Consider the following 24,234-nt stretch of genomic DNA (forward strand, 5'->3'; position numbering starts at 1 on the left):
TCTATATGCTGTGAGGTCCATTTGTAATAATGTGAATACCCAATTGTCTGAACACATTTATTGAACAGACTATCATTTCTTCATCGAATTGCTTTGCTGCTTGATACAAAATGAGTTGTCCATATATGTCTATTTCTGGGTTCTCTATTCTGTTACCCTGAGTTATTTGCATATCTTACATCAGTACCACATTGTTTTGATTCTGGTAATGTTATTGTAAGACTTGATATCTGGTAATGTTAGCCTTCCAACTTTGTTCTTCTTTTTCAAAGTTGTTTTGGCTCTTCTAGACTCATTTGGATTTCAGTTCCAGTTTTCTTACTTCCAGAATCCCTACTGGGATTTTGATTGCGATTGCATTGAACTGCAAATCAATTTGGCAAAAATCAACGCCTTTATAATATTGAGTTTTCGATGCAATGATCAGAAATGTTTATCCATTTATTTAGTCTCTAACTTTTCTCACCAGTGTCTTGTAGTTTTTAATGTACAGCTCTTTCACATTTATGTTATTTTTCTTCCTAAACATTTCATATTTTTTGATACTCTTGTAAATAGTATTGTTTTTAAGAATTTCAATTTCCAGTTGTTTGTGGCCGGTATATGTAATAGAAATACAACTAGTTTTTGTTTGTCGATCTTATATCCTGCCATCTTGTTAAACTCACTTATCAGTTCTAGTGGTTTTTGTAAATTCTGTCAGAATTTCTGCAGAGATGACCATGTCATCTGCACATAAAGATAGTTTTACTACTTTCCTTTCTCATCTGAGTGCCTTTTATTTTATTTCTTGCCTGATTGCACTGGCTTGAACCTCCATTAACTTGAAGTGTATGTTGAATAGAAGTGTTAACAGTAGATAGCCTTGCCTAGTTCGTGATCTTGAAGGGAAAGCATGTAGTCTTTCACCAGGTTTTAGTAGCCGTCCTTCATCAGCTTAAGCAGGGTGCCCTCTATTCCTAGTCTGATGACACATTTTATCAGGAATGGATGCTGGATTTTGTCAAATATGACTTCCAAATCTATGAGATGATCATACATTTTTTTTACTTTCAGTTTGTTAATATGGTGAGCTGCTTTATTGATTTTTGTTTGTTAAGCAAACCAGGCATTCCTGGAATAAACTCCACTCAGTCCAGGGCCTGCCCTCCTCTTTCCCATCCTAGACCCCTTGGAGACCATTTGTCTGGTTTTTCCTCAAAACTTACAATAGAAAATATCAATTGTCTTGGGGGTTTCTTGTAGAAATCACACCCCAGCCTTATTCTAGTTTCCTTACTTCTATTTGTGGGTTTCCACATCTCCCCAAATCGCTTATTCAAAGATGGTGTCTTGAGTGATTTCTTAGAAGGATTAATGACCTCCGTTGTGCTGACTTTTCACTCTCTGAGTAATCTTGCATTCAGAGTAATTTGATTTCCAATCCGGGGCTGCACACTTCCATCTATGGGCTGACGAACGTATGCTGTGTCTAAATCAAATCACACAGGTAATGTGATGGTACTTCTACATGATTCTACTCCCTTGGTATGACGAAATACTTCACCTTCTGGAATTTCTCTGGGTCCTTTACCTTTAATTGTATTCCCCGAGAGGTTTGTGTGAGTCACCCATGTGAGCTTCAGAAAACCTGTGCATCTCTTTTTCATTACATCTTCTTATGTTTTGACTTGTGTGTTCTCTTCAGGTAAATTCCTGTTTGTTAGTGACAGCAATTATTTTTAAGGAAAGCCTGAATCTGAATCTGAACTGGTCCTGGCTTGTTTGCTCAAGTTTCTTTAAAAAAAAAAAACCATCTGGAATCTGTCACTTATGCTTGTTATTAATATTTATCATCTATAGCTGTGGCTTTGTTATTTCCATTAGTATTCTCATTTTTGCCTGTAGGTCCTCACGACCTACATAATTCCTCCACTCTTTCCCCCCCATTTTCCCACCGCCCTCCTATTTCTCAGAAAAGCCAGTGATTTGTTTTGTGGCCTGTCCCTCTGGGAGGATTGGCTAGGGAAAGGACTGAGTGAGATACGTTATTGTGAAATTACTCTTACAGTTGAGCAATGACCTCTAAGGGTCTACAAATGTTCATTTGAGAAGTGTTGCTTTAAATTGGGTTTTCTTTGTCTACTTTCATATCAAATATGTCCGTCCTTTGCGTCCCAGACCTTTGCAAGTGTCAGTGCCCAGTGGGTATGAATAGTCTTTTTAATATTCCGACCTGAATTTTGTGAACTACATCCCTTGCCACAGAACCTGGAAGACTTAATGGCCCCTTTTGAGGATCATGCTCACCTCTGGTATCTGAGGACCCTCTGGTGGCCCCTCACATGTCCTCCGGAGCAACTTTTCAGTGCTGCCGTAGGAAGCTGCTTCCACAGTGGCCTTCACAGCCCAGGCCTGGAACACAGCACCACACTCAGCTACCTGTGCTAAGCACTGCCTCCAGACCCCCGCCAAGGTTCCATCACCCACTGTGTACCCTGCTACACCCTGTCTGTGTCTCGGCTCAATCTGCAGCACAGGTAGAGCGCTGCTGCTCAGGGGAGGCTCACCTCCAACCTACAGCCTGCTGAGCCCACGCAGCCCAGCTTTCTTTTACCATTTGGAAGCAGCTCCTCCTTCCTGTATTCTACTTATCTCAAAGGGCCCTCACCTTAGAATTGCCCAGGCCCCAAGAGTTTAGTAGGTCAAACTTCATTTTATACATAGTTCTTTTAAGGGCTAGTTGGAGAAGCTGTCACTGTATTTGCCCAGAGCCAGAATTCTTTTCTGGCAATTTGACTATTGTCAAATTAGAGACCTTCTTATGTTATTGTTTTTCATGCACTTAATAGTTCTTCTTTAAAACTTGTCTTCTATTATACCTTCCTCCTTCCCCAGTTCTCCAATCATACCCAACCCCACATACTCCAACCTTTGCTCTACTCTTTTTTCAACAGGGTGATTCTTAAAGGTGGTTAATGAATACCACTATAATATTGATATATTGAGCACATTATGTCAAGTGCTTTAACATTTTATTTCATTTAATTCTCCCAGCAACCCCAGGGAAAAGGTGGGTATAGAGACAATAGTGATATGACACAGAACCAGGGTGAGGACAGGAATATTTATTAGATCACCTCATTTTCCCTGTGAACTTCTCAATATATGAAGACACAATTGAATATTCACAACCTGTTGCTGACTAGTGCCGATCCTAGGATATTATATAATGATTTTGTGTGTTGAGAAAGTGACTCTGTAGCTACAGGATAAAAATGAATAATGGGTGCTCTCCTGTGTCCATCTGGAGCTAGAACCATTTTCAGGTTCTTGAATGAATCATAGAATTTTATTAAAGCATGTGCTGCTATCTCTTCAAATGAACATTTGATTAAATCTAACAATGACTAAACACCATGTGGCTAAGACCAAGAAAGCCTTTGAGAAAAATATTATATGTTTTCTTTTTTGCCTCCGTGACAAGTTCCTATCTATCTTTTATTATGCTCGGTATTTTCAATCTTCTTTTACTTGTATCTTTTCTCTTCAATTTTTCTTCTTAATAAAAAAGATCCCAAAATATGATATACTTTTTTAAATCAATGAAATTCAATATAATAAAACTAAGGAAAATGTATTTAACAGTCTACTTAATTTAAACTTTCATTATCCCATCAAGAGTATTCTGTAGCAAGTGTAGCAAAATAGTCATTTATTACAGAAGGAAATGAATAAACAAAAGAGACATTAAAAATTTTATTTATGAAGAAAAACGTGAAGGGAAATACTGATCAGGGAGAAAATTATAAAATAAGTTTACTGGTAGCATTAAAGTGTGTGCGTGTTTGGTAGGACTCAGAGCACTTTACACATTGTAGCCTAACAAGATCTCTGAAGAGAAATTGGTAGACAATAATCATCAATTTTAAAAAGATTTATCCTGGTTCGTATTTCTAGTAGCTTGCTTGGGAAAAAATAAAGGAAAGAAAGTAAAGGCAAGGGTTTCAGAATGACCCGTGTCACAAAGCTTTACATACTAGTCGGTGTCATTTTCTGGCTACATCTGCTGTAACCCACACCCCCATGCTCACCCCTGCCTCTCTCTTCTAATTAGTCAGCTTATATCTGGGGGGCTCTGGGCTTTGTGGGGGAGGCTCTAGGCTTTGGCATATGTTCCACTTTTTCTTCCAAGTTCTCTCTTGGGTCATGCAGGCCAGGCCCCTCTGCTGTGCACTTGCTCCCACTGGTCCCAGGCCCTAAAGGGCAAGAGGGAGCCCACAGGACAGCAGGGTGTGAGCTCAGCAGTGACAGGGCAGGATGAGGACTGTCAGGCAAACACTTCCAGCCATTTGAGTATAAAACAGCAGCACTTCCAGAAAATGCCATGGTGGATACGGAAGTATTTGCTGCAGATTCCTTGATGTGCTAGGACCCCTATCTCCAAAGCAACATAACCTTGTGTCCCAGGACTTGTAACACTCATGATATTGAGATAAAACTTCACATGTAAGTGCACTCTAGCAGTGTCCCATCTGATAAAGGGTGGCTGGCAGGGTTACGGAATGAGAACCGAGCAGGATATGCCTCCAACGCAGTTCTCAGGCTTGTTACTTGGTTCGTTGGAGCCCAGTGCCCTGGGAGGGCCTTTATTTTATGGTTGGATTTAGGTTGATGTGGACTACAGCAAATCCACTACCACATCTGGGGAAGCAGTGAAAGACAGGTCCTTCCAGGGACAGACTAGCAGTAGCCCCTTCCTTAGTATACAGAAAGAGGGGCAAAGTAGTGGAGAGCCCACCAGGGATTATCAATAGACCACAAGTTTAAGACTGAGGACTTTGGAGTAAGACGTCCTCAGGTTCAAATCTCACCTTTGTCGTTTGTAAAATCAGTAACTCTGGGAAAATCCCTCAACCTTTCTGAGCCTCAGTTTCCCAAGAGTTAGAGAAAACAATACAAACATGTCACTTGTATCGATAAGATACATAATATGCTTTGCATAATGCTGGTTATAGCAGATGATCAAAAAATGGTGGCTTTTATCACTATTATGTCTTTAACTGGAATTTATAAGGCAGCATAGCAAAGTGGTTAAGAGGATGCATTCCAGAGCTAGGCTGCTTGGGTTCAAATACTGGTTTCTGACAAAGATTCTCTCTAGATCAAGCTCCAGCCCAGCTTCTCTGAGTTCTTTTCTCAAGTAGGCCTAAATGTTGACCTATAAAGACTAACCTCATTTTTAACAACTCAAGGCACATCTTCCCTTAAAGGGCCTGCCTGAGAAAACTCCAGGCTACCAAAACAATTGACTGCTTCTTCCAGCCAACACCTGAAGATACGGCCCTTGTCCCCAAGCCTGTATGGGAGGGCGGGTGCCTAACTTGGATAAGTGCCAGTTAAAAAACCCAGATGGACCAACCCTCCTTCCCACTCTTAATTTTTTTTTACTTCCCTGACTCTACTGAGCTTCCTCACTACTCCTTCATTCTCCCTTTAAAATGTCCAGTCACCTTCCCACAAATCAAAGTTGAATTCAGTTCATGTTGGACTCTTTCTTTTACTGCAATAGTTTATTATTGATTAAAATCTGTCCTTACCACTTTAATTTGTATTTGGATTTATTTATCTTTGCCACTTCAAAGCGTCTTGGATGTGTGACCTGGGCAAGTTACTTAATATCTCTGTGCCTTGGTTTCTTCTTTTGTAAAATAGTAGATAAAATTACCACTCAATATGGTAACTCCTGAATGAGTTAACCCATGTAAAGTACTTAGAAAAGGAGGTTATCTATTTTTGTTAACAATGCAAGCTATTTAATGCTAGTAGAACACATCTATTAAAATAAGAAAGAAATATGTGTGTGTATAGGTATCTAGATTAGGTATTGTAACACCACTGGATGAAAAAAGATAAGCGTAGCAACTTTTCATTGAGTCAGTTTTTGACAAACAAGAGTTTTATAATATAGTGTCTTCAGATATTGTCCTGAAGTGGGATTGATTGGGATGAAAGACCATAAATATAAATACATTTTAGGCTGAAAAAGTAAATGCTATTGCAACAGTAAATTTTTTCATAAAACACATTCCTAGAAATCACAAAGATCAGATTGAAATTTCAAACTGAACTAGATCCTCTGTGGGATGTGTAAAGCTTGCAGTTGTCAATGACACCAAAGAGCATGTGTGGATCAAATTTGTGCCTTTGACTTTTGGACTCTCCCAGGGCCTCGCTCCAGGATAGCTTATGGGTTAAAAAATGTCTGGGTGCTAAGTTGCTCACTCCTTGCTGGCTGTGCAACCAAGTGAGAATGAACAGAAGATCCCGCCAGGCACGGTGGCTCACACCTGTAATCCCACCGCTCAGAGAGGCGAAGTCAGGAGGCTCTCTTGAGCTCAGAAGTTCAAGACCAGTCTGAGCAAGAACAAGACCCCGTGTCTATAAAAAATAGGGGAAAAAAATTAGCAGGGTGTTGTGGTAGGCTGCTGTAGTCCCAGCTACTTGGGAGACTAAAGCAGGGGAATCGTTTGGACCCAGGAGTTTGAGGTTGCTGCGAGCTAGGCTGATCCCACTGCACTCCAGACCAGGTGACAGAATTAGACTCCGTCTTGATTAAAAATAAAAAGATATTAAAAGATAAAGAATAGAATGTCTAGATTTCTATCCTTCACTTAGTCTAGAGTGATTTACATTTGTATCTCTCCAAAGCACAGAGGGATGGCATTTAACCCTCTCTGGTCCACAGCCCAAGGCATTAATGTCTTGGCCCACATTGTGGAACCACAGTTTTCCACTGCTACCCACCCTCTCAGCTACAGAGGCCTCATTCAGAACTTCATGTACCCAAGAATTGTAGCCCAACAAACCTATTCAATGAGCTACTATAAAGATGCAAAAAACAAGTTTTCCTTCTTTTTAGGTGTGTTGGCTTGAGTCTGTTGCAGTATAATAAAATTGAAGAGAATGGAGAATTTCCATTTATCTCATTGAATTAAATCCCTCTTTGCTCTCTCTGAATAAGGATATTTTTTCATTTAGCTTTCTGTAAAATCAGAATGATACAAAGTCTTTATGAATCATCAAATACATCAAAGCTATCTTTTTAATGCCAACTTTGTCTTGATGTTGGGGAGATTGCTTCTCTAGTGCAATGTGCCTTCAAGGAGAACTGGGAGGAAGGAGAGAAAGCCAACTGGAGGACTCTTGGTTACTTTGGGAGGATGAGAGGTCTGACGTGCTATTTGAGAGATTTACAGGAGTATTTCTGGAAATAAGTGTTTCTGGTGTTGAGGGGTCTGACCAGGTGGAAGCTACCATTTGGACCCTCACAGTGGCCCTTAGCTCTGGGCCTTCTGAATCTTGTCTTAAAGCTAGACCCTCTAGGCTGTGGTAGTCTTACAGGGTGAGGACATTTAAAATGAACAACCAACCACCTCCAATCCCATACATCTCATTCTTTTTGTTTTTTTTTTTGTTTTTTTTTGTAGAGACAGAGTTTCACTTTATGGCCCTCGGTAGAGTGCCGTGGCCTCACACAGCTCACAGCAACCTCCAACTCCTGGACTTAAGCGATTCTCTTGCCTCAGCCTCCCGAGTAGCTGGGACTACAGGCGCCCGCCACGACGCCCGGCTATTTTTTTGTTGTTGCAGTTTGGCCGGGGCGAGCCCACCACCCTCGGCACATGGGGCCGGCGCCCTACTCACTGAGCCACAGGCGCCGCCCCATACATCTCATTCTTGATATTACTTATATAGTTGCTTCTCCAAAGACTTTTCTCTTCCTCTTCTCAAACTTCCCAAGCACCCCCTCAAATCCACTCAGGTAAGTTCCTCTGTTCCCTCTCTTTATTGGTCTGGTGCTATACTATTCCTTTCAGCTTAGCCTTGCATTCTTCTTTTAAAATTTCTTTATTACTCAGATTCTTTATACTAAAAGAGCATCCTGGAGTTGTCATGACCAAAACAACTCTTTCCCCCCACCCCTGACAAAAAGAACCCATAAAACCTTATTTTCTAGAAATAAAAGAAAGAAGAAAAGGCTGTGAATACTCATGCATTAATATTGTTTGAGGCTGTCACATAACCTTTGATAATCAATTACTTGGTGCAAGAGTGACTAGGGATCAGGCCACCGTATGTGGTAAGTACCGTGTCCAGATAAAAACACTGAGATGTTTTCTAGCACCTACTTGGCAATTCATTCAAACTGTGCTCCTGTGAGTGCAATCACCAAGCAATGGGACTGGAAATTGCAAAGGTTTTCACAGAAATTTAAAACCAGGTCTTTGTTTTAATGGCTCAGTCAAACCATCCAATTCAAAGAAATACTCATTTAATATTTCTTTCCCTCCCCTAATGAATGACTTTCTTCCTCTTCTTTAAATGTGACCATATTGCCTTCTTTGGGACTTAGCACTTGCTGACTCCCTGTCTTGTGCAGTTTTCTGCTCAAAAGTTACAGCTGTACCTAAAAGTATATGCTCATGGGGCATCAGGCAGCTTTTTACCCTGCTTTATGTTCTGCATAGCTCTCAGGATTGCTGGACAGTCTCAGCCCAGATACCCTGTAACACTAGGACCCAAAGCAAAGTTATATGCAGCACTCTGTTGGGAGGTTCCATGCCAGGGAGAAAGGGCAGGGAGGCAGAGAATGAGGGAAAGGAAATACAAGGTGATATTTTAGGAAGTTGGCTATTGCTTCCCCTGAAAGCATCGCTGGTAGCTCAATTCTAGTTCATCTGGGGGTTCCTTTCCTTCTCAATTCTTGTTCATCTGGGGGTTCCTTTCCTTCTCATCAATCTACGTTCCGCACATCCCTGTCGTGTTCTATGGTCCCTGGGGGCAGTAGCTGGGGAAGCTACTCTGGTCTTAGGTACAGGAATTGCTGTATCTCCTCAAGCTATGAGCAGTGAGGTGGAAGCTGGAGCTTTTTATTATACCAAGGAGACTCTGTAAGTTGGTATTTAGGGTGACCCTGGCATAGGCCTGGGAGGCAGGTGAGGCCAAGTGCATCTGGGATGTGCATAAACTGGGTCTAGTACCCTGATATTAAACATTTACTTCTTTATTATTTTCTCTTCCATTTGGAAGCATAGAGATTGCTTGTTTTGTTCATTGTTCACTATACTCATAATCATAAGAACAGTGTCTGTCATATAGTAGGCATTCCATAAATATATGTTGAATTAATTTATTCATTCCCTATTATGTGTCAACGATTGTTATAGCTGCTAGGAGAGACAGTCATTGCCACCCATCTTACAGATGGAAAACTTATGGAGAACCACTTATGGTTTCTTTAGTGCCATTCAAAATGGGAGCAGTTCTAGATTTCCAAACTTAGGGCCATTAGTCTATAAGAAACAGTGTGTTTCAGAATATAAACACTCTTCTCTTGACTTTGCCTGTCTTTTCTAAGAAAAGAACTAAGCTGATTCCTTGTGTGAGCATTGGGTCTCTCTGTGCTTTATTTTCCTGATTTAGAAAATGAGCATGGGACCATGGAATCTACTGAAGGGATACCCAGAAAAATAGTAAGTATTACCTGGCTGTATGAGTGTGCTCGGGCTGCCATAACAGAGCCTCACAGATTGCGAGGCTTCCACAACAGAAATAAATTTATTTTCTTTCTTTTCTTTCTTTTTTTTTGCAGTTTTTGGCTGGGGCTGGGTTTGAACCCGTCACCTCCAGCATTTGGGGCCGGCACCCTACCCCGTTGAGCCACAGGTGCCACCCAGAATCCTCACAGTCCTGGAGGCAGGAAGTCCAAGATCAAAGTGTCAACGGGGTTGGTTACTTCTGAAGCCTCTGTCCTGGGTTTGCAGACAGCCAACTCCCTGTGTCTTCACAGGTTCTTCCCAGTGTCTTTGTCCTAATCTCTTCTTATTCCAATGCCAGTCATAGTAGATTGGGGCCCAACCCCATGACCTTGTTTTAACTTATCTTTTTAAAAAGCCTATCTCCAATCATACAGTCACATTCTAAGATACTAGGGATTAAGACTTTAATACATGAATTTGGGGGAGGGAGGTGGAAAAGTATACATTTAACACTATAAAGAACCTGATTTGTTGTTTTTTTTTTTTTTTTTGAGACAGTCTCACTTTGTCACCTTTGGTAGAGTGCCATGGCATAACAGCTCACACCAACCTCAAACTCCTGGGCTCAAGTGACTCTCTTGCCTCAGCCTTCTGAGTAGCTGGGACTACAAAGTGCCCGCCACAACGCCCGGCTATTTTTAGAGATGGGGGTCTTGCTCTGGCTCAGTCTGGTCTCAAATCCATGAACTCAGGAAATCCACCCACCTCGGCTTCCCAGAGTGGTAGGATTACAGGCATGAGCCACCATCCCTAGCCCAAGAACTTGATTTTTTAAAAGGTGGGGAAATGTCCAGGCCTGTTTTAAAAGGCTCATGATATAAGTCTTGAAACCGGGCATTGAATTACATCCCATTCCCTGCTGCCTCCTGTGACTTTCTCTTCCTGTTTCCTTGGCCCCAGACTGAGACCAGCAATGCAGTCAGAGTAGGTCACAGAGGCATCCAGAAATCCAAGGAGAGGGTTTTGTACCAAGCAAATAAAAGGAATTATCATCCATCTAAGGTTCATTGTTTAAATTACCATGTTTATTTATATCAACACAAAATGCAATAGTACAACTTACAAAAAACCATTTTATCTTCACGTAACATAACTCTTCAGTGAACAGAAGTACTACTGTTAATGTTTTGGCCTTTTCAAGGTCCTGCCTTGGGTCAAAACAGCATTCAGAGAAAGAGCAGATTCTTTTCTACCTTCCCTAAAACACGCTCAAAAGAAACTTCTATGTCCTAAAATCCCATTTTAGTAATAATATAAAAAATGCCATCATATGTCCATGCAGAGGAAACAGTACTGGTGTGTCATCAGCATTGCAACTAGGACGTTGCTGTAGAATTTCTTTGGGTTCTGGGCATCAATCAAGGATGTGAGGAGAACAGCGGCCCTTCAGATTTTCAAGGTGATTGTTTAGTAATTCTTTTCATACAGCCATGTACTTCCTAAATGTCTGATATACCTGAGTTATTTAGAAACCAGAAGAAAAAAAAAAAAGTCTCCAGGGCGGCGCCTGTGGCTCAAGGAGTAGGGCGCCCATCCCATATGCCAGAGGTGGTAGGTTCAAACCCAACCCTGGCCAAAAAAGAAAAAATAAATAAGTCTCCAAGTGGTCAAATGTACACAGACCTATCTGGTAGAATTGAAGAAATTTGTAGATTATGCTGATAATTCAATGGACAATCACAAAGCCTCCGCTATAATGATCTAGTCACCTGGTGAAAGGCTTTACGATTTTTTTTTTTTTTTTTTTTTTTGTAGAGACAGTCTCACTTTATGGCCCTTGGTAGAGTGCCGTGGCCTCACACAGCTCACAGCAACCTCCAACTCCTGGGCTTAAGAGATTCTCCTGCCTCAGCCTCCCCAGCAGCTGGGACTACAGGCACTCGCCACAATGCCCGGCTATTTTTGTGTTGCAGTTTGGCCGGGGCCGGGTTTGAACCTGCCACCCTCGGTATATGGGGCCGGCGCCTTACCGACTGAGCCACAGGCGCCGCCCAGGCTTTACGATTTTATCGAAGGTAAGAAACATTGTCTGGAAGAACAATACTGCATCTGTCCTTCCGTGCAATGTTTATTACCTTTGACTAAACTGTAATATATTCCAGTAATATAAATGTTACTTGTTTAGTCTCAGTACATTTTCAAACAAATGATAGTTACTGGTTAACTAACACAATCTTTTATTATTTCACTGACAAAAGAGGCATTCTTGTGCAGTGAAAAGGGGAAATGGCTTGGAGTTGGAAGATCTAGATTCTGAACCCAGTTCTACTGACTCTTTGAACGTTAATTTCCTCATGAGGGTCAAATGAGGTAAAAGTGCTTCGTAAAGGAGTCATAACCGTAAGAAATAATATTCTATGCAGTCCACTTCTCCAATCAACAGACAGATCCCTAATTGTACATAATTCTTAAAGTAAATCTGTGATGCATATCCATGCATGCAGCTGGAAGGTGCAAGTTGGGCTATGCAGATGGGAAAGATTATCAATTCTAAGGCCTATAATCCATGAGGGACTTGTGTACTCTTGATGTGTGTGACTTAAAGACATTTAACCTTTTCTGTTTAATCCAGGTTCTCTTAATAGTAGTGGAGATTCCTTTGAATAAATTATGGGACCACTTAGGGTAAACTTTAAAAATAGACTTGAAAACTTCTATGTCACAGTTAGGGGGGTTTAAAGACTGTGAAATATGGGAGAAGTAGTAGTTGGACAACTCAGGGTCAAGAAAGAAACTGAGTGTCGAAGATTATTGTTTAGGGAATTTAAAAATAAGTTAAATTAAATGATAGGGTTGTTATCTTTGTTTTTTTTACAGGTGACTTATTAATTTATAAATTATTCCTCCCTCATCCATAAAACAAATAAAAGTACTTCTTGGGGTGCTTGACTTTTAGGTGTATACAAATGTACAGAAATTAACAATTAATTTTCATTCTTACATTTGGGTATCTTTGGAAAAACTGCATCCTCTCAGTTGAAGTAAAATCAGAAATCTCACTTCTCATAGATTTTAAGGAAATCTTCCTTCATGAAATGGCAGACTTACTACAAGTTTAGAAATAATTGACGAGTGTGGATATACCGTGTGAACATATGGGCTTTGTGACTTTGCTGAGACAAAGACTTCAGGTGGCTGTGTTCCCGAAGCAAATGAGATTCTAATTTCAAACATTTTTCAAATGGAAATCAGGCCCCCATGAATCATTTTGATGATTTTTTTTTGAGGCATTAATGCAACAGAGTTAGTGTTCCTCATTCGATTCCCAAAGTCACTTCTTGGCTAAGGCTATTCCTCTTCTTGATTATTTTGAACTGTCAACATAGTCTCTCACCTTCGTATAGAGGGTGACTGATTTTCAAATGACCTATTATGATCTTAAACCAACCTCATTTGGAAGCAACAAAGAAAGAAAAATTAAATAGTGCATTAACATTTCATATCAGTGAAACATATTTTTCCATGCCGCAGTTCTATCCATCCGTGGAGAGGTCCACCTTTTGTTTTTCCCTGTGTTTATAGGTAACATTTTTAAAAGTACTAGTGGAGCCTCTGTACAGTGGATTGGTTCCCTAAAACAAAAACAAACAAACAAAAAAAAGGTTCAAATGAAAGTACGTACATTTTGCTATTATACTGTTACATTACCTCTATTTTCATTATAGCTCAAATTGGAAAAGCTCAATCTTGGAAACCATTGGAATAATTTTTATTATTTTGATATTTCATACTTTTGGCATTTTAAAATTTGTACATTTTCTTTCTTTTTTTTTTAATATATAGAATCAATCTCATATGCGTGCATTCTAAAAGTCTTACCATTTTTGGAAATCCAGTCATTCATAATAGAAAACAAGACGTGGCGATTTTGTTCACCACTGTTTTCTCAGTACTGAGAAGAGTGCCTGGTCCACCGTAGGTACCCAGTATTTATTGAATAAGTAGCCCGAACACGGATAAGTGAACCGAAAGTGAAAAAAAGTAAAAAACAGGAAGAGTGAAACTGTAGAAACATGAAAATATGAATATCATTATATGCCTTTAAGAAATGTGTTGCTCACACCAAGGCCCCCACCTTCTGGGGGCAAGACATGATTGCAAGAGGGACTTTACCTGACAAATGCAATCAGTGTAACCTGGCTTATTGTACCCTCAATGAATCCCCAACAATAAAAAAAAAAAAAAAGAAAAAAAAATGTGTTGCTGGTGAGAGGTATCTAACAGGGGCTCAAATCATCTTTGCTAAAATGAGGCCAAAACTCCGAAGAGGGAGCAACTAGCTGCTTGGCAGGAGCAGAGAGAGAGAGATCCCCAGGAGAGCCCTGGACAGCAAAAGAATGAGATGGCTTCATAGATGAAACAGTGTGTAGGGCAGAGAATCGGAAGAGGCTGGTGAACTAGTGTGGGGGACCCTGGGGTCATGAAAGAAGGACCCTCCCAAGGCAGGTGGGCAACCTGGCTGTGCCCTTGGGGAAGTGTGGAAGTTGTGTGCTGATGCTGATACCTGAGCTGTGCTATTTGGGCTGTGGATGTGCTTCTAGGCACCAATAGCAGTGACGCGGTGGCAGAAGGACCAGGGGAACCAAGCCTCTCTGGTCGTTCTAGGCCAGAGAAGAGGTCTGGGAAGGTGCGACATCTCCTCTCCCACTTTCCAAGGTTGACCACAGAGGCTTTGGTTTCCTACAGCCTGGGTTCAAACCCAGCTCTGCCACGTGACCTTTACTGAAGCAACGCTGGGCCTTCGTGTCCTCATCCTAAACAGGGATTAACAAAGTGTCTCATCCAATGGGGTAAAGTATTATACTTTGGTGCTGTGCCTGGAACACAGTAAATGCTGAGTAAATGCTGCCTCTACTTTTTTATTTATAGCTTTTCTTCGCATGTGGAATGTCCTTTTCTTTTAGGTCTTAGAAGGGGTTATAAAGAGCTTTCCCCCCTGGGCTTTGTTACTCTTAACATTTTAAGCCTATTACTGAATATGTATGGAGTCCAGATACCATCTCTGACCCTCTAAGTTACAAAATGTTAACTTTGATCTCTTTATTCCATGAATTGTAAATATGTTAGCAATTTCCAGGTGTGGATTAAAAACAAAACATGATTGTATTTGCTTTCTCAATATATTTCCTTCAGCTCTCGGGAGAACTGAAAAAAATTGAGAAACATTCCCTGCCCCCTCCCACTCATTGCCCTTGATTTGCAGCAGTGACCTCATTGTGAGCAGGAACACATGTGCGCCCATTTAGATGTTGCCCAAGCCAGCGGCCTGACCTCTGACTGTGACTTATTACCCCTGTCCAGGTGCTTTAATAGAAAAGAGGTTCCTTGGGTGGTGGTGGATGATGGTGAGGACCAAGTTGCCGTGTTGCTTTCAGTCCAGAGATCACCCTGGATATTCTGAGGGACGTCCAGTTCTTACTTAGTTCTGGTGCCATAAGAATTTGGGATTCTGAGGGCAAAAGGAGGACTCATGTGGCCTTAGATGTATGTGGAGTCTCATTTGGAAACAAAAATGATGTATGGGCTTCTACTAAATATTCGCGACTAGAAGCTAGTGGATTACAGGAGAATAAAAAAATCAGTGTAAGAAACAAGATGGAAAAAATAAGAGGTGCAGACTGGTGGGGATAGTGGAACCTGTCCTGGAGGAAGAGGGGAACTTAGTGACAAGAAAAGACACTCTGAAAAGGGAAACGCAGGGCCAGCTCTATGGGAGCAGGCGCCGGTTTGCAGGCCCAGTTGTAGGTCAACATATTTGACACCACATCCAGTCAAACACCCTGAAATGCACCCACATCTCACACTTAACGAAGTCGACATGCACCATGAAGAAGGTGAGTTGAGTGACAATTGACAGAATAACAGTACTATTTTGTAGATACTTGGTTGAATATTTAATTTTGATTGTGTAGTTTTCATTGTGTGCATTAAAGCAACTTCATCTCTTCAGGTCTGCAATATTTGAGGGATGTCTTTCAAAGCTGGTGATAGGGCCATTGCTCTATAGAAGCCCTGCAGAGGGCTTCTCTACCCCAATGGGTAGAGCAGACTCCCGTGTAAGGCCGGTCAGGTGGAGGTGTAAAAGTGGAGGAAGGGCAAGCACATACTGCTGTTGGGGGTGTGCGTGGTAAGTCGCTTCCTGACCCCAGATGATACCCAAGGTGTAGGAGAATGTGCTCACATTGGGTTTTGTTGGCAGGAAGAAACGTGGAAATGTCCACCACTGCCTCCTCTAGTGACATGCACGTGAACCCCTACATAGGATGTACAGCCAAGATGCATGTTTGGGGCCTGCTGAATTTCGGGTGAGTCAGACAAGGTCAGTCTCCCCCTAACCATCTGGGTGACCAGGCTGATTCCTGCAGGAGTCTGAGAGTGCTAATTTAGGCTGTGAATTCTGCAAATGCAATGGCACATTTTTCAACCCTGAAAAAGTGGTAACAAGAAAGCTCTCTGTCATGACCCACAGCTTCCTTAATGATTGCCTAACTGCCAAATGCAGACCTGATTTGCTTAGCACAGTACAAAATCAATCCCCGACTGCAAGAAATGTCAAGCTGAATATTTTTTTTGCCTCAAGTTAATGACTTGTCATCCTAGAAAAAAATGTCTAATCAAAGATGAATTTAAATATCTTCCATTTGTGTTTTCATAAAGACTATATGGGGAGGGGGTATTTTTTTTAAGCACAATAGAAAGGTACCCTTTCTTTGGAGCTATAATCAAATGTTTCAAGAGGTAAGCTCTTTCTATCCTGAGCTCTGTTACCTTAAGAATCCAGCAGGGTCCTATGGGTCAGAAGACCCAGCTGTCCCCATAGTCCCTGGATGTCCCCTGGAGTCTTAAAGACCAGTCAAATTCACCTCTTGAAGAAGAAATAGGTTTTTGATAAAACTGAATTAAATCAAAGACTTTTATATGTGTGTATGTGCACTGAGAAACATTTTTTTTCTTGTAGGATATATTTTTTTCTTGTAGGATATATTTGAACTGAATTATTTGAATTAAAACTCTTTTACATCCCAGTGAATAATTACTATCCAGTCATTATCTAGTCAGGAACATCAAACATTTGTTATTCAAAGAAACTCAATTTAACAAGGGAACAATATTTTTCATTTATGCTTTTATCTGTTTAATGCATGTTTTTGTCCCAATTTAGATGAAGGAAGAGTAAAAATTCAGCATTTGAATTTCAGTCATGTTCTACATCCTGAGGGAGAACAATTCATGTTTTGGGAAAAATTAATTGTTAATTAAAATGTTATTTTAAAGATATTAATCATTTGTCAGTACTCATGCCTTTGTATGAGAACATTAAAATGTGCTGGTGAGTAGACACACATCACGTAATCGCCCAAGTGCTTGTTTTCAGAATTCCTGCTTGTTATTTCCGGAAGGGTCAACCAAAGGCTGTGCTTGGAAGTACAATGAACAATTAAGGTTTCAGCTCTAGCATGCACTGAAAATTTAGGAAGTTCCTTAAGGTCTCCGAGCCTCAGTTTACTCACCTTTTAAATGGGAATGCCAAGACTATTTTGCAGGGCTGGTTGTGATTCAGCCAATTGCTGCTCTCGCTTTTTGTGCCAACTTAGCCACTTTTTTTTGCCTGGTTCTCCTTCTCCCCAGTGCCAGGCATTTGCTCAACAGTTGGTTAAAGTTAAAAATAACATCCGTGGCCATAGGATTGGAAGTTGTTAACTGTCCCAAAACTTTGGCCTCATTAGCACTGTGTTCTAAGTCACCAAACTAACCTGTCTGGTTGCATTTTATACTGTTAGGAATGGATACATTCTCTCCTCATGGCAAACCCACAATTTACTTTCCTGAAAAATTCTGTTTAATTATGACACATGCAAAGATAAACAAAAAGAGGAAATCTGTTTAATAAACTGCCATAAACTCATCATCTAGATTCAACAATTATCAAGATTTTGCCACACTTACTGCAACTATCCCTCCCATCCATTCTCTGTTTTTGGCTGACTTATTTCAAAGCACACTCTAGCCCTCAAGTCCTCTGGCTCCTTCTGTATGTATCTCTAAACAGTATGGATATTTTCTTGCAAAGCCACCATGCTATTATCACACCTAATCAAATCATCCATACTTTCTTGCTCTCATTCTAATATCCAGTGTGTTTCAATCTTTTTCCAGTGGTTCTTTTTTTTTTTTTGTAGAGACAGAGTTTCACTTTATGGCCCTCGGTAGAGTGCCGTGGCCTCACACAGCTCACAGCAACCTCCAACTCCTGGGCTTAAGTGATTCTCTTGCCTCAGCCTCCCAGGTAGCTGGGACTACAGGTGCCCGCCACAACGCCTGGCTATTTTTTGGTTGCAGTTTGGTTGGGGCCGGATTTGAACCCACCACCCTCGGTATATGGGGCCGGCGCTCTACCGACTGAGCCACAGGCACCGCCCTTTCCAGTAGTTCTTAAAAACCTATTTTTAGACTTGCACTGTTCCAAAGAAGATCCACACATTGCATTTGCTTGTTGTATCTAAAGGCATTTTTAGCAGGAAGATTTAAAATAGATGAACATTTTCGTTGTCCATTGGCCTGAACCATATATTACGAGTAGTTTGAAATAACTGCATAAAATATAAATATCGCTTATTAAGATAAATTTATTCAAAATGGAAAATTCCATTGGCTTTAGAAATTGAAGCTATCACTGTAGGCGTAGAGATAAAAGTGTTAACATCAATTTATTTGAGCTGATGCACCCGTCAAAGCATTGTGTTTGCCTGTGTTTTCTCTGGTGATATCACTGTTTTTAGAATCAGCAATGTAAGATAATTGCTATTAGATAGCTGGACACACCATTAGAGAGATGAAATTAAAACCATGAAATTGTTTCTATGGATCTCTAGAAATGTAATTATCTCCCTAGTGGAAAAGAAACACAGAAAACTATAGTTCTGTTTTCTGTTTGTCTCCCGTGAAGAGAAGACACTTAAATTTTATCTGTTGAGTCCATGTAGTTAAGGGTTGATACTTTGGGCTTTTGTTTTTTTCAGGGAGCTGATTAAAATTTATGTTGTTCATGAAAAACTATCTGCATCGTATTTAAAAAGTCTTCTCCACTTTGTATTGTAACCCATTCCATCAGTCACAAGTATTTCTGCAGAGTTTAATGAGACTCCTCAGAGTGGTGCCCGTTCCCACTGCACTGAGAGAAAATACGTTATGAGGGCCAGCTAGGTCCAAGTCATGGTTCCTTTGTCTCTGATGCAGAACAGAAATCAAAGTGTTTAGGGTCATGGTGAGAGTGGTAGAGAGAGAATATAACATAGAACTGTCTTTTAGAGCAGAGGAAGGCTGAGCCCTCCAATCCCTTCTTCCACCAGGCTCTTTCTCCCAGAGTAGCCCTAAGTGTTCACATACCGTTTGCCACTTGGCCTTTGATCGTTCTGCTTCAAATTTGGCAACTTCCTTACGATCATGAAATGACACCAGCAGCTTCCAGATGCACAGGAGGACCACCCCAATGAGAAGACTAGCCAGCGAAACTCCCAACATGATCATGGGAATGTTTGGAGGTTTTGGACAATCTGTGCAAACAAAGACAATTATGATAAGGAGGTGGTACAATTAATGTTTTGACATAGGAAAGGCATTTCTTATTGGATTTTTCCGTCCACATTTTCTGTGCAGTCAGGGGCAAATTCTGACACCTTTTTATCTTGCTGAATTTCAAAAAAATGAGTAACTTGTTAAAGTGTAGCCCTTCATTACATTCCTTCAAGGAAGAACGTGAGGTAAGGAGAAGTGCAGTCATTCGGAGTAACTGGATGCACACTTGAGGGCTGACCTAAGCATTAGAAGCCAGAAGAGTGACAGTCAATGCATGTGGACTGTTTAAAGGACCAAGCATGACGCTAGTTTTATCATTAAAGATGGTCTCTTCTGAGTACATGATAAGGTAGAAATGAAATATGTGTGTGCACACACTCAATTACTTTTTCATGGATCTTCTTGAATTGTGAGTAATCTAGGAGATATTAAAAATTATATACAACCTATCTCCTGAAAAGATTACTATTTGCTGCTCCTTTTTTCTTTTTAACAGACAGAAGACAATGATAGCTTTTAGTTTTATTCTGTTGAACCCCAATACAGTGCTATGGTTTCCTGGAAAGGCCCTGGACCAGGGTTGGAGTGGTGGGTTCAGGTCCCGTCTGATGTACAGTAGCTGTGTGAATTCAATCAAGTCCCTGGATTTCTCTGAGCCTCTGAACCCTCATCTGTAAAACGAAGTTCAGTGTTTCCTGAACATTCCTGGTGAGAATGATAAGCAAAGGGCTCATGCTTATTAAACCCACAGCTTCCTAGACAACCTCCTTAAGATTCTGGTTTAAAGGAGTCTCAGATGAGGCCACAGGTTTTTTTTTTTTTTTTTAAAGGTACTCTAAGTAAGTCTTATCTTCAGGGAAGTTTGGGAAATTAGATGTTTTGTATGGTCCTTTCAAGTCAAATATCCTCTAAAATGCTATTTTGACTCTATTGGTGGTATTAATGTAATTTTGCAATTACACAGTACCTTCCCTCATTGACAAAAGAATGACTAATAATCCTTGTGATATACTAGGAAATGATATATTTCTTAATGAAATATTATAATTAAGCTCTCCTCTTGCTTTGTGGGAAAAACATCCCACATACAAATTATCACTAAATATCTGCTTCCCTCTGCAAGAAGCAAGGCAAAATCCATGGTATCTAGGAAGGAAATGAATCATTCTTAGTTTATCCTTTTATTGCTTTTAGATATTTAATAAAACTAGTCATGCTGCTTTTAAGGTGAGGCTATATAGCCGATCTGAGTCTGAGTGGGACTAATGACCCCCTCACAGCATGGTGCCTGGCCTTACACGCTTTCATTCTTTGGCCAAGAAACCAGGTAAGGAAATTATGCAGAAAGAAGTAAAGGAGCTAATGACACAGCCATAATGGCAGGAAGATCTAAAGACTGTATTTTAGCATAGCAATGAACCATGGCTGCCTCGAATAGGCTAGCAACACTCCTGCAAAGAAAGTAACAGGCTCATGTCAAGGAGAACAGATGCCAGCTGCATCTTTGGCTAAGAAATACCTGTGGTGGGGTGTATCATGCTCCTGCCAAAGCAAGATGAAGCCTGTTAAGACCCTGCAGTCAGATGTGAATGAGGAGGGGTCTCCAGCAGGAAATAAAGGAGGAATGGGTGCAGACTGGCAGAGATAATTATTTGAAGAAATTAAGGTCATTGGGAATTGTACCTTTCTCAAGAAAAGATTTTTGGCCTAAGTGCCAGAGCAGATTTCACTCAATAGAGATCTTTACTCTTCATACTCTGATATTTCTTGAAAAGGTCAGACTGAAGACGTATCTGTCAGTGGGATAAGAGGGTCGCCTCTATCAACAATGTGCACTGTTCTTTTTCTGTCCTCAAGTTCAGGTTATTGCTGGACCTACTTCTGAAGTACCGAGTATCTAACCTAGCTGTGCCTTCCAAGCTGTACCACACGCGTCTATTGAGCACTTGAAATGTGACTTTTCCCAATTAGTTTTCCCAATGGAAAAAATGTAAACTATCTCATTAATAATTTGCATGTTAATCATCTGTTGAAATGACAAAATTTTGTATAGAATGGTAAACAGAATGCATTTCACTGGTTTCTTTTAAATGTGGATACTGGAAGATTTTAAATTATGTGTATGGTTTGCACAATGGTTCTGTTGGATGATGCTGATCTAACACATCTTTTTGCCATTCATGTATTTATTATGATTGCCCAGCCAGTGGGAGGCAGTACAGTGCAGTGGTTAAGAGCATGGCCTCCAAGCCAGACTGCCGGTGTTCCTCAACCAGCTCAGGCTCTTAATTACTGCAAGAGTTAGCAAATTATTTAATGTCTCTATGCCTCAATTTCCTTACCTGTAAGACAAAAATTTCCTTACCCGTAAGAAATAGTTGTGTCTGATATATATGGTTAAGGATATTAAGTGAATTAGTACATGTAAAACATACAGAACATCATCTGACATACGGTTTTGGCTTAATAAATGAGTGCTTTTATTATGTTATTATTAATGTTACTATTGTTGTAACAAATGCACTTTTATGGAATCTTCTAGCAAGGTGGTTACCTTCCAGCCAGGAAGGCTCCCCAACTCATATTTCCTGACTCTGATGTGGCTCTTAGGCTCTGAATGTAAGAAAGAAGATGAATGAAGCTTTGCCGGTGTCCATAAGCACCCTGGGGGTGACTCTTCACTCAGTTCCTTTTTTAATTTGTTTCGAGGACCTGGGAATCATTAACCTCCCCCACTCCTTCCTCCTTTTCATTTTGTCTTTTTTCCCCAAGCCTCCAACTGGCCACCATGGGAGTCTCTGTTCTTAAAGCTGTGAGAGAGGAAGGACTATTGACTTCTGCGGGGACCGGTTTTCCTCTCTTGGCTCCTGGAAGTGCCAGGCCTACCCAAAAATGTGAGTATTTTTTGAGGAAGAGACATTCTTGAAGCTGGCAGGTGACTACTGGCAAGTCTCGGAGAAGTAATTTTTTCCCTCACTCTTCCTGACTACAAAAGCATAGGACTAATGAAATCCCATAATAAAAAGGCATCGGCGTCTGTGCACACTCTGAAGGATGGTGTGTGGATGTGCCACTCAGACTGTCTGGAAGAAGAGAAGGACAGACAACAGTTTGTTAATGAGGAGCCGTTTATCAGTCAAAGGTATATTTCACTGGGGAAAAAAAAGTCAACTGGATACAAAAGCATCCCAACTTCCAGCTTGATTCTGGAAATTTTTGTTGTGTGGAACTCATATTTTCAATAGAATCAGTGTTAGCAGGGATGGTTTTGATTTGAAGATAGCTAAAACCAGTGGCACAGTCACACACAAGGTGGAGAATTTGACCTCATGAAACAGATAATGAGGAGGCAGGTGTTTCTGTATTATAAAGTGATTCTTCCTTGCACAGCAGGATTCACCTTGTGCTCCTAAACTACTGGCTGTTAAGATATATTTCATGTTTGCATTTCAAAGAAGTCAGTTTACATGCGATTTTTGAAGAGCAACTCTCCTGGATCACTCTGTGCAATGGAGCTTCAAGGCCAAGTTCACAATCATCTTTGCATTTCTTGGTCTGTGCCAGCCTCTATCTCTCCCTGTCCCTCAGCACTGTGATGTGCTATTTTTCTGAACATGTTTTCTTGATTAGTTTCTAATGTCTTGAACCTACTTTTTGGTTAGCTTGGCATTACTTTGCTTGTCATGCTAAGAAATGCCAATTTGATACTTTTGGTTTCAAATTACTGAAAACTTACTGTTTTATCAGCACATTGCTATCACATTTTTTTGGTACATGGTTAAGTAAGCAGACAACACACAGCTGCCTTTTAGCCTGCCCTTGCCACTGCTGTCTGAGACAGAACCAGGGCTGCAAGCTCCTTGTGGGAGGAGGAGGTTGCTGACAAGGTCTGATGAGGTCTGATTTGATGCAGCTGTCACTTCTGCGGACAGATTTAGAGAGAAACACATCATTAATGGGAGATGGAAAATGTGAGGCACCTGTGGGCGTCTGAGAGCACAGACAGGCTATTTAGGCAGTCACTCAAAAGGAGATCTTGGGACCATTTGGGTGAGAAGTGCCAGGGCCAAAATGCAGAGTCCTGAGCCACACAGCAGGTCTGCTGACTCAGGGTATAGGCGTTTTTAACAAGCTTCCCAGGTAAGTCTGATACCCTCTAAAATTTGGAAACTTCTCAACAAGAGTACCTTCTCAACTACTTCCTTCTCTACTTAATGTAAACTTTTCTTTCCACTGAATGTGAAATTTTTACTTGAGGGGTTCTGATGTCTCAGACTGACTTGATAAGTTCTTGTGGATGAAAATCCACAGGAGCAACGGACCCTGGGATTCCCTTTACAGATCACATCCTCCCCAGCTGCTGCTCCCTGCCTCTTCTGACCCAGCGTTATCATCTAACGACCCATCACTTGTCAGTTCTACACTGCCACATATTGTAAGTACATCATTCCGTTAAATCCTCAGTCAACCCTTGGAAGAAAGTGCTATTATCTTTCCCATTTTACAGATGAGGAAGTAGAGACCTAGAGAGGCAAGGATCTTCCAGAATGTCAAGGAACTATTAAATGGATTTGAAGCAAGGTTTGCCTGATTCAAACTCACTTTTAAAAACTGCTATACGTCTCTCTCTCAGCCTTTCCTAAAGATACACCTGTCCCTTACATTTCATTTAATTGGGCTCACCTTTCTGCTATTCATCAGCCAGCTTTCAGGGAGATGATGATTGCTACAAATACAAGTTGTCTTTTATCTGGTCTTCATTAGAGACATTGGAACATATCAAACCTTTTAGCAGTTATCTTTCAATCCTTGGGAAAGTAGAGGCACTCTATCAAAAACTTGGAAATGTCTTTCCTGGCAAGTTACTCAAGGTGACCTTCTTGCTGTTTTCTCTTCTCTCACACACTATCACTCTGCTGACCATGAAAGGCAAGCCACCCACCTTTTTCCTTGATGCTGTGAATGATGGGTCTCCCCTCATTATCTGTAGTTATTAGGAATGTGATAAGACATCCATTTTCTCCTGGGAGGGAGCAGGAAACAGAACTATCCTTTGAGAAATCTGCAGATAAAGGAG

General features: G+C 40.8%; 1 protein-coding gene across 6 annotated transcripts in view; it reads right to left on the bottom strand.

Moving 5' to 3' along the window:
* Positions 1-10,584: 10,584 nt before the first annotated feature.
* Positions 10,585-24,234, bottom strand: part of ITGB6 (integrin subunit beta 6) — a 160,452-nt gene continuing 146,802 nt past the window's right edge. For 3 of the 6 annotated variants that reach the window (XM_053598066.1, XM_053598069.1, XM_053598070.1), the window contains 3 exons: positions 24,100-24,219; positions 18,969-19,135; positions 11,581-13,153 (listed from right to left, as the gene is read on the bottom strand). In XM_053598066.1, the coding sequence (XP_053454041.1) occupies positions 13,055-13,153; positions 18,969-19,135; positions 24,100-24,219 (386 nt within the window). In that variant the 3' untranslated portion in view covers positions 11,581-13,054. The other 3 variants (XR_008381307.1, XM_053598067.1, XM_053598068.1) reach the window with 3 other exon arrangements.

The sequence above is a fragment of the Nycticebus coucang genome, chromosome 7 (genome assembly GCF_027406575.1).
Source record: "Nycticebus coucang isolate mNycCou1 chromosome 7, mNycCou1.pri, whole genome shotgun sequence".
Taxonomy (NCBI): Eukaryota; Metazoa; Chordata; class Mammalia; order Primates; family Lorisidae; genus Nycticebus; species Nycticebus coucang.